A 13,120-nucleotide genomic window follows, 5' to 3' on the forward strand; every position below is an offset into this window, starting at 1 on the left:
ATTGGTAAACAAACGTAGTGCTGAAAATATATACTTTGACTGCTGTTTTGATATGGTTAGGGTCTTTACTCATGGCTACAATTGAAGAAGAAAAAACGCTACATTAACTCATTCCCCGCCAACAATGAGTTTACTCATAGCTCCCTATGAACCACCTTTTCAGGAATTATCCTGGATCACTCCTAAACTATACTTATATTCACCACGGGATAACGCGCAAACGTATGCATGAAAAGATTATCTCTTTTTTGCATGTTCGACGGAAGAAAGTCACTGTCAAATGACTATAGTATTGGCTCCATAACTATAATATAGTATAGATATAGCTCTACAAACAAGGTGACGCACTCCTATCTTTAAAGCGTGGCATAGCTAGAACGGGACCAGGCTAATCCCTGGCGCTGAATGAGTTAATTAATAAGTACTGTATTGATTTATGGCGTGAAATAATTTTTGGTCCGGTACCGGACCGCTTGGGCTTAAGGGGTTAAATGTTGTTTCCTTTTATACCTACCTACTGTATCATAAAGATATCCTCTTGTATAGAGCACTGTGATACCTTTTTTTATCAGCTGCACAATAAAAGCCATTTACCTTCATGTTGCTTCAATGATTGTTATCACAATTCCTGCAATGACAACACCCTCCGGTTGTTTTGCTTCTCCATCTTCCTGCTCCCTGTCATTTTCAATGGTTGTTACAATTATGGTCTATTTTGGGCACTTTTCTGCCCTGACCATTGAAATGCTTTGCTCTTTATCTTGACACAATTCATTTGTATCCTGTTGACAGGAGGACCTGAAGATTACCCATCATGCAGACAATAGCTTGAATAGCTTCTGTAAGTGGCAGAAACAACTCAACATGAAGGGCGAGGATCACCCAGTCCACCATGATGTGGCAGTCCTGCTTACTAGGTACTTAAACAAAACTCTATACTAACTCTCAAACTCTCAACTTTGACAATGACTGAATTGTGATGGGTCAAGGACTGATATTGTCCCAGGAACCACAATTTGAGATGTTATTTGTTGTTAACCCTTTCACTACCACACTACAGAAGGTTCTATTTCATTATGGCTGCCGCTCAGCGTCATCTGCACGCACTTCACTTCGTGCACGAGCACTGAATAAAAAATTCCACAATGTACCTTTACATCCCAACATTCGTCTGGCCACACCCCTATCCGCTTACCTTCATAAGCAGGTGTGTGGTCACCTACTCGCCTCCTTCTTCACTTTCACCACAAGGAAGTGCCTTCGGTAGATCCCACACTTGACGAGGTTGTTAGTTGAAGAAAGTTGAGACGTGTTTACATTTTTTCTTGCTTTTTTCTTCTCTCATATATTTCGAAAGAAAAAAGCTAAGTCATAATGTCTACTTCGGAGGGTCGCGCTCGCAACGCTACTCTTCACCAGCGGTTCTCCATCGCCGCCTCTGTCGTGCGTCTTGGAGCGGGGTTGAGGCCTCTCTCGTGGTCGGCAACCACGCCCGGTAGGTGTCCGATGGGTAGTTTGCCTCTCCAAGGAGCTGGTGCACCAGTGCCGTCTCCTGTGCGATGGCCTGGTTCCGGCTCTGGTTCCTCTGCTTCCGGGGAGTCGTCCGCTGTTGGGCGGCCGGCTCCTTTGGTTGCGGGGGATTTGAGACGCAAACTTTTTGCGTCAGCTCGCTCCCGTCGCAAGATGGTGGCTTGCAGACGCGAACGGCCTGGTTTTGGTGAGTTGCTGGAGCCAGATGAGGATGCGTCGGTCTCTACATGCCCGATGGAGACAGAGGACTACATGATAGAGGCGGACGGGTTCTTGTTTGAAGGCCCGGTGGAGACATGTTCCCTGCCTGTCCAGGTAACACTGGAGGGGGGTGAGATGTCTCCTTGGGGTTCCTCGTCCGCAGATGTTGGGTTAGAACCTCCGACTCGGCGGCGGGATGCCCTGCTATCAGCCACATCAGAATGTGGCTCCTTGACCAGTAGTCTGCTGTATGTGAGGGACGCGGGCTCGGAGGAGGAAAGTATGCAGGGGGAACTCTGTGCTTTGTTTCCCGAGCTCATGGCGGCGGCGGCAGTCGCAAACGGCGTGCCGCTGCCGCAGCCACTGCCTGTTCCTGTCCCTGATGATCTCATAGGTCATCTATGGCAACGTCGCCCGGTGAGAGGGGTGGACGTTGTCTACCCATTTTTCCCCTCAATGGAGGCCTATGTTCGTCAGGGCCAGGTGGTCTCCCACATCATGGGCCTTACTCCCGCCTACGTGCAAGTCACGCGGGTGGCGGGTTTGGTAGACGGCATGAAGGAGGGCGTGCCACGGCTTGATAGGCCGATGGCGGCGCTCCTTTGTCCTGAGGTGGTGTGGGAGCCGTTATGGAAGCCGGTTCCCCAAGGGAAATCGGCGAGGCAGTTGGCAATTTGGTCAGCTGGCAATTTGGCGCAGCTGGCGAGATTCATGTCCGGGATATTGACACGCGGCACGGAGCTGACTGATTTACAGCATGATCAGCTCGCCCAGTCGGCAGGAGCCATCCTGCATCTGATTCAGCCGCAGGCTATAGCCGCTGGAAAAGTGCGTGCCCTGGCCACTCTGACCCAGCGCCACCTTTGGCTGGAGCAGGCGCGCGTGCCGGAGAAGAAGAGGACTCCCCTTCTGACGGCACCCCTCTCCGAGGCTGGACTATTCTGGTCGGCACTGCAGCTTATGACCTCAACCTGCAGGGAGATGCAGGAGGAGCGCTCCGTGCTCCAGCCTCATTTCCCCCCGCCCGATGTTGCCGGTGGAGTCAGACGGCCGCCGCGTCGTCGAGGTTCCTCCGCCGTGGCCGCCGCTGCTACCACCGCCACTGCTGGACCTTCAGCGAAGAAGGCCAGGAGGAGAGAGGGCGCCTCCGCCACTGCAGCCGGCCCATCTACGCCCGGAGGTGACGGTAGGGATCGTTGAGACCAGCCGCCGATCGTTTACCGTCCCTCCGGGGCTCCACGCGGTGGGAAGCCCCGAGCGGCTCGTGGCAGGCGTCGCTAAGACTTCAGTGACTTTTTCCCTCTGTGGTCCCCCCCTGTTTCCCTTCCCGGCCCCTCTATGATTTTTTGTTGAAAAATAAAGAGTCCCTGGGCGGTTAGGTGGCGTAGCGGCGATTGCGTTCGTCACCAACCCCGGAGCTGTGAGCTGGATTCGCCTGTTCGAATCCAGCTCACAGCTCCGGGGTTGTCACCAGCTTGGCTGGCCGTTCACACTAATACAATTGGCTGTATTAGAGGGTGGGAGAAGCTGGCGGGGTGGGTCCGGGTCGTTGTAAACAGCGACTCCTACAGTTCGGTCGGGGCGCCTGCTAAGCGCGGATAGGACCTGAGTGGTATAGTGTGATCCTTCCACACGCTACGCCCTCTCAGGGAGGATCCGCGCTGCCAGGTGAAAAGAAGCGGTTGATTGGCTGGACGTGTGTCGGAGGAAGCACTTCACTTCGTGCACGAGCACTGAATAAAAAATTCCACAATGTACCTTTACATCCCAACATTCGTCTGGCCACACCCCTATCCGCTTACCTTCATAAGCAGGTGTGTGGTCACCTACTCGCCTCCTTCTTCACTTTCACCACAAGGAAGTGCCTTCGGTAGATCCCACACTTGACGAGGTTGTTAGTTGAAGAAAGTTGAGACGTGTTTACATTTTTTCTTGCTTTTTTCTTCTCTCATATATTTCGAAAGAAAAAAGCTAAGTCATAATGTCTACTTCGGAGGGTCGCGCTCGCAACGCTACTCTTCACCAGCGGTTCTCCATCGCCGCCTCTGTCGTGCGTCTTGGAGCGGGGTTGAGGCCTCTCTCGTGGTCGGCAACCACGCCCGGTAGGTGTCCGATGGGTAGTTTGCCTCTCCAAGGAGCTGGTGCACCAGTGCCGTCTCCTGTGCGATGGCCTGGTTCCGGCTCTGGTTCCTCTGCTTCCGGGGAGTCGTCCGCTGTTGGGCGGCCGGCTCCTTTGGTTGCGGGGGATTTGAGACGCAAACTTTTTGCGTCAGCTCGCTCCCGTCGCAAGATGGTGGCTTGCAGACGCGAACGGCCTGGTTTTGGTGAGTTGCTGGAGCCAGATGAGGATGCGTCGGTCTCTACATGCCCGATGGAGACAGAGGACTACATGATAGAGGCGGACGGGTTCTTGTTTGAAGGCCCGGTGGAGACATGTTCCCTGCCTGTCCAGGTAACACTGGAGGGGGGTGAGATGTCTCCTTGGGGTTCCTCGTCCGCAGATGTTGGGTTAGAACCTCCGACTCGGCGGCGGGATGCCCTGCTATCAGCCACATCAGAATGTGGCTCCTTGACCAGTAGTCTGCTGTATGTGAGGGACGCGGGCTCGGAGGAGGAAAGTATGCAGGGGGAACTCTGTGCTTTGTTTCCCGAGCTCATGGCGGCGGCGGCAGTCGCAAACGGCGTGCCGCTGCCGCAGCCACTGCCTGTTCCTGTCCCTGATGATCTCATAGGTCATCTATGGCAACGTCGCCCGGTGAGAGGGGTGGACGTTGTCTACCCATTTTTCCCCTCAATGGAGGCCTATGTTCGTCAGGGCCAGGTGGTCTCCCACATCATGGGCCTTACTCCCGCCTACGTGCAAGTCACGCGGGTGGCGGGTTTGGTAGACGGCATGAAGGAGGGCGTGCCACGGCTTGATAGGCCGATGGCGGCGCTCCTTTGTCCTGAGGTGGTGTGGGAGCCGTTATGGAAGCCGGTTCCCCAAGGGAAATCGGCGAGGCAGTTGGCAATTTGGTCAGCTGGCAATTTGGCGCAGCTGGCGAGATTCATGTCCGGGATATTGACACGCGGCACGGAGCTGACTGATTTACAGCATGATCAGCTCGCCCAGTCGGCAGGAGCCATCCTGCATCTGATTCAGCCGCAGGCTATAGCCGCTGGAAAAGTGCGTGCCCTGGCCACTCTGACCCAGCGCCACCTTTGGCTGGAGCAGGCGCGCGTGCCGGAGAAGAAGAGGACTCCCCTTCTGACGGCACCCCTCTCCGAGGCTGGACTATTCTGGTCGGCACTGCAGCTTATGACCTCAACCTGCAGGGAGATGCAGGAGGAGCGCTCCGTGCTCCAGCCTCATTTCCCCCCGCCCGATGTTGCCGGTGGAGTCAGACGGCCGCCGCGTCGTCGAGGTTCCTCCGCCGTGGCCGCCGCTGCTACCACCGCCACTGCTGGACCTTCAGCGAAGAAGGCCAGGAGGAGAGAGGGCGCCTCCGCCACTGCAGCCGGCCCATCTACGCCCGGAGGTGACGGTAGGGATCGTTGAGACCAGCCGCCGATCGTTTACCGTCCCTCCGGGGCTCCACGCGGTGGGAAGCCCCGAGCGGCTCGTGGCAGGCGTCGCTAAGACTTCAGTGACTTTTTCCCTCTGTGGTCCCCCCCTGTTTCCCTTCCCGGCCCCTCTATGATTTTTTGTTGAAAAATAAAGAGTCCCTGGGCGGTTAGGTGGCGTAGCGGCGATTGCGTTCGTCACCAACCCCGGAGCTGTGAGCTGGATTCGCCTGTTCGAATCCAGCTCACAGCTCCGGGGTTGTCACCAGCTTGGCTGGCCGTTCACACTAATACAATTGGCTGTATTAGAGGGTGGGAGAAGCTGGCGGGGTGGGTCCGGGTCGTTGTAAACAGCGACTCCTACAGTTCGGTCGGGGCGCCTGCTAAGCGCGGATAGGACCTGAGTGGTATAGTGTGATCCTTCCACACGCTACGCCCTCTCAGGGAGGATCCGCGCTGCCAGGTGAAAAGAAGCGGTTGATTGGCTGGACGTGTGTCGGAGGAAGCACGTGATAGCCTCCACTCTCCCAGATTGGGAATTGGCATACGACTAACATTGGGATGGGAGAAAATCGGAGGAAAAATGGAGGGGAAAAAAGATCAACAAAAAAAAAATCAAAAATAAAGAGTCCCTCCTAAAGGGGGACTGTATTTTTTGCTAACAAACTGTGTGTTTATTCACCAAACATATGATGGGGATGCATTGTGTGACTCTTTCGCTAGTATGGGTTTGATAGGAGGGCTAGACGTTATTTTCATGTTAGAGCTTAAGCAAGGCCTGCAGCCTACACTCGGTTGAAAAAGGGTTTTTTCTGCCTCGACTTGAAGAAAACGTACCGCGGCTCAGCCGCTCTCTCTCTCTTTTTTCGGATTTTTGGTGTCTTACAACATAGATACGGGTGTCGGGTTCACACACACACAACTTGGTCTTGCTATAAACCCTGTTCACAGATGTGTCTGTGGTTAGCGTGCAGTGATTTAGCTTGCGCTATTCATTAGCATTGCTACTGAAGGTATCATATGGCTATTGTTGTTGTCGTATGCAAGGGTTGGGCTTGTGAGGGGGTACCGGATAAACCCCTCCTTCCCTCTTCTGATTGGTCGGGGGGTTATTGGAATCTCTTTTCATTCGATCAGGGCCAAGCTGTTAGGCGGCTTGGCAAGGAGGGGGGGGGGGGTTCCCAGACTCCGCACCTATCACAGGCGGTTGAGTCTTGGGTTTCCCCCCGTCATAGCAAACGTCACTAGGCACGTTTCTATTGGACGACGGCTTCCGTGAGTTTAGACCCGTATGTACTGTAGGGTCTGTTGTTGTCAAGTTGTCGGGGTAGAGCGTAGGAACTTACTGTTCTACTACGCTCGATATACGTGTAACTTGAGTCGGTTGGTCACATGACTCAATGTTACCGTGACTTTTCAATCTATGGCTCACGTGGGAAGTCTCGCTGAGGAGTTCCGTCTCTCCTCTGTAGTGAGGGTGGTGGGATGTGAAAATGTTAAACATTTTTACCCTCGGCTGCGTTACGTGGGATTCATGTCAGTCGGTGTTTCTTTCTTTTTTAATAAAAAAGAGTGGAGAATATGAAGCACGACAACCTTCTTGTCGTTCTCCCAGGCGCCTTGAAGGATCAATGTGGGGTCTGGTTAGACTGTCCGTTGATATGTTTTGAGTCCCGACGCATACATAGTGCTGGCTCGGGATGTTTCTGTTAAGAATCATGCAGGTCGCTACAGGTCCATCCTAACCAGACACACACGTTTCACAAACTGTTTTTTCCCCACAGCAGTCCGAACACTGAACACCCTGGCCCGCCCCCCTTTGCACAAACGGGCAAGCATCTGTCACCGACCGACACTGTTACCGTGACTGTCCTATATGTATTTATGTATATATGTTTTGACGTTTTTGATGTTTGATGTCTGTTTCATGTTTGATATAACCAGTGCTCAACATCTGTACCGAAATCAATTACCACCAACCATCGTTGTGTGGCATTAAAGTATCTTGTATCTTGTTGTATCTTGGAGGCTAGTACGCCTTGGTTGCTTGTTATTAAAACAGCGTTTTTATAGGGCAACTGGGATGGGGGTTTTTTCCTCTTCCGAGAGCCTGTTACTGGGTCTCGATGGATTCTTGTTCATATCTGGGGGATGTTAACGGAATAGATCAGAACATAGGTAGAGGGGTCTCACGCCCTTGGGGTGGGCCACTGAGCGCGGTATAAATAGGTCTGGGTGGTGCCCTCTTTTCATGTTTTAGATCAACACGCATTCCTGCCCCCTCTCCTGGAATGGGCATGTCGGCGTGGTTAGGGCACGGGACTGGTTCTGGTCACGCTGGTCCAGGTCAGTTAACCCGTTGTCCGCCGGTGATGCAGATCTGCTGTTCTGGTACCCTGAGGGACTTGTGCTTTTTTCAGGGGGAAAAATGCCGGGTGTCACGGGGTTAGGCGTTATGGAGACCCTTTGTTGGGTACACTTTGTACCTGGCACTATTATAAGGGGCTGGTTCTCCTTTCTTTCGCTCCTCTCTCACGCATGGCGAAGAGGGGGCTGTTGGGGTGGTCTTCTGGACCTCCTCTGGTAACCCTGTGTGCTTCCCGAGCCGCCGGGCCCGGTCCGAAGTAATGTTTCGTTGTAACCGTAGGCCTGGGATAACCCTTTTTTGGAAACTGAAACACTTGTACTGCGGTATAGCTGGTGTATACCCGCAGGTGTGTTTTGGAGTTTTTCTTGAGGGGTTATAGGAACAGCCACCGTCTGTGTACCGAGAGGGTGGTTGATTCCCTGGTGTGTTGGAGCAGAGTCAACTCCCGGGTTACCCGGTTGAGTGTGCCCCTGCACGTTCATGACGTCTAACAATCGTGTCAGCCTTCTCTGCCTCGACCCCTCTGGGTGGTTTTTTTTTTATGGGGGCTTTGTCATGGTGCTCAACAACGGCAGCATACGCCCCTTCCGCCGGGGGGGCTGTTTTCAGTTGACCCCTTTGGCGCCTGTCTCGTCCGCAGTGCTCCAGGCTCGGGTCTACAGCCTGCTGCCTGGTTTCCCCGGTGCGCTGCCTGCTTCTGTTGGTTAACCTTTTTTGAGTGCTTTACGGCCATGCTGACTGCCTGTGTTGCAGGGTCAGTGTGCCAGGCGGTGTACTATTGGGGGGAAAGGGCCCACTCTTGGAGGGGCCCTATCCGAATACGCTGGCGATGTGGGGGGCGGTGTCACTAAGTGACCGCCTGGTGGGGTCTTGATGCCTGGCGTCATTGACCTCTCCGGGCCCCCCTTTTTCCAGGGGATCCAGTCCCTTCAGTGGGTCTGGGTCTTCCTTCGCGCTCCGCTGCTACGGCCTTGCCACGGGGTTGAGTTTGCTCTTGACTCCGTGATTTTGGGGGCAGTAACGAGGGTTGTTCCTTCCGTTCGTTCCCTGGTGGCATGCGGGTTGTGCGTGTGCGTAGTCGTGGGGTCAAGCCACGATCTGCTCACCCTGTGCGTTGAGTTGCTTGAGTTCCTCTTCGCACGGTCGGATCCGTCTCCCTCCCGTCCTCCAATAGGGAGGGTATCCTCCATTAGGGAGGGTCGGGGGGCTCGGTCCTCCCCGGTCTGATGGTTGTGGGGGGCCTCAGTGGGGTACATTTGTCGAGCTTCAGGCTCCCGCTCAGCTCCTGTAGTGCAGATGACGCTGAGTGGCAGCCATAATGAAATAGAACGTAAGGTTATGTATATAACCAAGTTCTATGAATCATGGTGACGCTCAGCGTCAGGACGCCACTGCGGCCCTTGATCTCACCTTGTGGTGAAAGTTTGGGAAGGAGGCGAGTAGGTGACCACACACCTGCTTATGAAGGTAAGCGGATAGGGGTGTGGACAGACGAATGTTGGGATATAAAGGTACATTGTGGAATTTTTTATTCAGTGCTCGTGCACGAAGTGAAGTGCGTGCAGATGACGCTGAGCGTCACCATAATTCATATAACTTGGTTATATACATAACCTTACATTAACCTTTCGCTATCAAACCAAACCTTTCACTACCAAACCACACTACAGACGGTTAACCGTCTGTAGTGTGGTAGTGAAAGGTTAACCTTCTGTCGTGTGGTTGTGAACTTTTAAGCAGCATTTTATCTTTTTTAATTTTATCTTATGCCTCATTAAAGAAATTCAGCAACTTTATGAGGCAAGAGTACTGTCTCTAGGCCATGCAAAGCGGGAGCAGGAACAGGCAGCTGCATTTCAAAACAGCAGGCTTTATTTTTATTCTAGCTCTCCAATTAGTGCAAGAATCAATAGATTATAATGAGGGTAACCATACCGTGGTTCTATAGTAGAATTATAGAAGTCTAGTAAGCCTCATATCAATCTTGGCCAGGGGGGATTTGAATTTGGGTGGTTTTGCTTGCTTATAATCCAGGTGGGTTGGTTACAGTGAGTTTCTCCAATAGGGAAGGTCACAGAGGGCTAGCCCTGTCTGAAACATAGAAAGACTATCTCAACTATGTGATGAATTCTACCACCTTGACATGTCATTAGGGCTGTTTCATTCAGTTGATCGCCAATCAAAGTGATATTCGGTTGTCAAAATGTTTATCATTCAACGATTCTGTCACGGCAAATGTGTTAGTTTCTTACACAATGTTGGATTATGTAATTGGTGGGTCATGAGTAATTGTGGAACAAAATATAAATCGCGGGAAGTCTGTTGCCATTCGTCAAAAGGACATTCATTTCACTGTTAATAAAATGTTCAAGCAATCAATCAATCAAACCAATAAGCAATAACACACGCTCACGCAGAGGTGCGCTGTTGTAAGTGAGCGTGTGTTATTGAATTGATTGATTGATTGAACATTTTATTAATGTCCGCCTTGTTTCGAACTGGTTAATAACTGTTAAGAACTTCATTCTTAGATGCTTCTATAGAAAGTAGGTTAAAAAAATATATAGATATAGATAGACCACCAGCTCTGATTCCAAATTCTAAGCATAACCGACTTCGAAAGAGGGCGACTTCGAAAGAGGGCCTAAGCCTAACCAGTTTGAAACAAGACGGACATTAATAAAATGTTCAATCAATCAATCAATCAATTCAATAACCCACGCTCACTTAAAACAGCGCACCTCCCAGCTGCTTCTATAGAAAGTAGGTAAAAAAAAAGAATTGACTTCTCTTTTTTTTTTTTTTTACCTACTTTCTATAGAAGCATCTAAGAATGAAGTTCTTAACAGTTCTTAACCAGTTCGAAACAAGGCGGACATTAATAAAACCTTCAATCAATCAATCAAACCAATAACCCACGCTCATTGCATTCTTGCCTTGAAACAGCGCACCTCCGAGCTGCTTCCACATGGAGGCAACTTCTCTTTTTTCTTTTTGGAACTACTTTTTCTGCGGATGGTTTTGTCAATAAATCTTCAATTAATGTGTGTTTATTGTATAGCAATAAGGTTGGATGAATTCGGCCATTGTATAAAAGCATTACATCACACGACAGAGTGTGTTATAGAAATTAGATCACACCGGGCGGCTACGTGGCGTAGTGGGCAAGGCGCTCGCCACGAATGCAGAGACGCTGGGCTCGCCTGTTTGAGCCCAGCGCTCCACATTGCTTTCAGTTTAGCTGGTCGTTCATACTAATACACATTGGCCGTATTAGGGGGTGGGAAACTGATGGGTGGGGATCGGGCGCTGTGGACAGCGACTCCTACAGGTCGGTTGGTGCGCCTGCGCAGTAGAATCAGGAAGTGTCGTGGGCAGCGTGAGCCTCCCACGCGTTACTCCTCGCCACTGAGAGATCAAGCTGCGCAGGTGAAAAGATGCGACTGCTGTTACCTCAAGTACCGGAGGGGACTTGTGCTATGTATGACTTAGTCCACATTGCTTGTGGGAGGCAAGAAACAGCGTACGTGACAGGGGAGGGTTGGATGATACGAAATTGGGATGGGCGAAAATATAGAAAATGGGAGAAAAAGTGGATAAAAAAAAAGAAATTAGATCACACCTATGGGGGTCTAACGACCCCCGGCTGCGCCTCGGGCCTAACAACCACCCATAGGCGTGATCTAATTTCTATAACCCACTCTGTCTCGTGATGTAATGCTTAAATGTAATGCTTACATAACTGACAAATTGAAGATGATGTTGCTTCCAATAAATTGTGACGAGTCCTGGAGCCACAGATCTTACTACAGATGGTGCAGGTGAAAGCAGGATCTGGGGGTGGAGGAGATGCACAGGTTGTGTAATACCTGCAGGGGGAATAGCTACAGGTGGTGGCACTGAAGGAGACGATTTGAATTATTCACTTTCTCTGTCACCTATGTGCCCCTCCTCCCTGGAGAGAGAGCTCTTTCCAGGTCCCTGCTGGCGGATGCAGATTGAGCATCATTCTCCCACTGCCTTCTCTTTTCTCTGGTATCTGTCTGCTTCCCTCTTTCCCTTCCTTTATCTCTGCTTAATGATTAGCTCTTCCATCCAATACCTCTAATTAATCAACAGCTTGTTAAACTAAATAAGGCTCTTATTCGTGATAACACAATAAAAGTTCCATGAATTAGTGAATGAGTTCACTTACTAACTTATTCTCTTTTTCTCTCAAACATTCACCTTTCCCTTTCTGTTATCGTTCTCTGAGCTATACTGTTGATACTGTAGATCAGGGGTGGCCAACCAGTCAGAGACTAAGAGCCACAAAAATGACTGTGGTACCACAAAGAGCCACACCATATACCAGCGTTTCTCAACCTTTTTTTTCAGTCACGGCACCCTTCATGTGTTTATAGGTCTCACTCTTTTTTATTTGGGCCTCACAGGGTTAAAAGTACCCTGTGAGACCCACGGTTGCAAAATTACAAAATCACTTTTAGCCATTTAAAAAAATAATATTTATTTAAAAAAATTTAAAAAATTTTATTGAGTGTATTTTACTATTTCTTTCACTATTTGGGCACTTTTACACAATTCCTGTGAGTCTATGGAACACCTAGGCTTTTTTCCAAAAAAAATGCATTGTTTTGTATTTCTAATCAAGTACTCAAAAACCGCATTTTTCTACCTCAAGATCTTAAGCCGTTTTGAGGCTGGGCTCCAACCACTGTGTGGCCTGGTGCCAACTGCCACATCAACTGCCACATTATTATGCAGCTGAGAAATCTCTGACATCACAGATATGCACATTTTCAGATGACTCTGTTCAGTGAGGGTGAATATTGTGAGAGGAGAATTGGAAGAATGCGCCAATATGAGAATTAGATACATAGATCCTATTAATATAAGTCCACATAGCTAAGAAACAATGGTAAACACTGAAAAGGCCATTTATAAGATAGTTCCCCTTTAAGCACATGTATAGTCAATTGGTCCTGTTGTTCAGCCTCACAATGCTATTTGATAGTAAATGTGTTTATATGTCCCACCCTCTGGCCTCTGAAGTTGCTAATGTCTTTTTAATTTGGGCCTCACAGGGTTAACCTCTTAAGCCCGAGATATACAGTAAAAGTGTATATTTTCAGCATTACGTTTGTTTACCAATTATTTTAACTGTTATTAGTGAAATATAAGATTATAGAAATCTCAGGGCATTGAGTCGGAAACCGGCGCATATTGACAGGAGGAAGTGGCACATCCAAAAGTGAGTGTAGTCTTTTGAAGGAAGAGACTCAGGGCTTTCAAATAAAAAAAACTACCCTACCCAGCTCACACCAGCCCCTGTCAATCATCTGACTTCTGGATTCACTTTTTTATTTCTCTTATTTTTTGGGATTATCTCCCACAAACCTGAACGTTATTGGCATAAAACAGAACGCAGTTAGTTTCTCTACCTTTCTGTGAACGTCTTGCAAAAAACGGTGTTGCAAT

General features: G+C 50.0%; 1 protein-coding gene across 1 annotated transcript in view; it reads left to right on the forward strand.

The window, feature by feature from the left end:
* Nucleotides 1–13,120, forward strand: part of adamts7 (a disintegrin-like and metallopeptidase (reprolysin type) with thrombospondin type 1 motif, 7) — a 447,398-nt gene that overhangs the window by 89,085 nt on the left and 345,193 nt on the right. The window contains exon 6 of the mRNA XM_084337494.1: nucleotides 793–917. Within this exon, the coding sequence (XP_084193620.1) occupies nucleotides 793–917 (125 nt within the window). The remainder of the gene's footprint in view (nucleotides 1–792; nucleotides 918–13,120) is intronic.

The sequence above is a fragment of the Notolepis coatsorum genome (genome assembly GCF_963971535.1).
Source record: "Notolepis coatsorum genome assembly, chromosome: 20".
NCBI lineage: Eukaryota > Metazoa > Chordata > Actinopteri > Aulopiformes > Paralepididae > Notolepis > Notolepis coatsorum.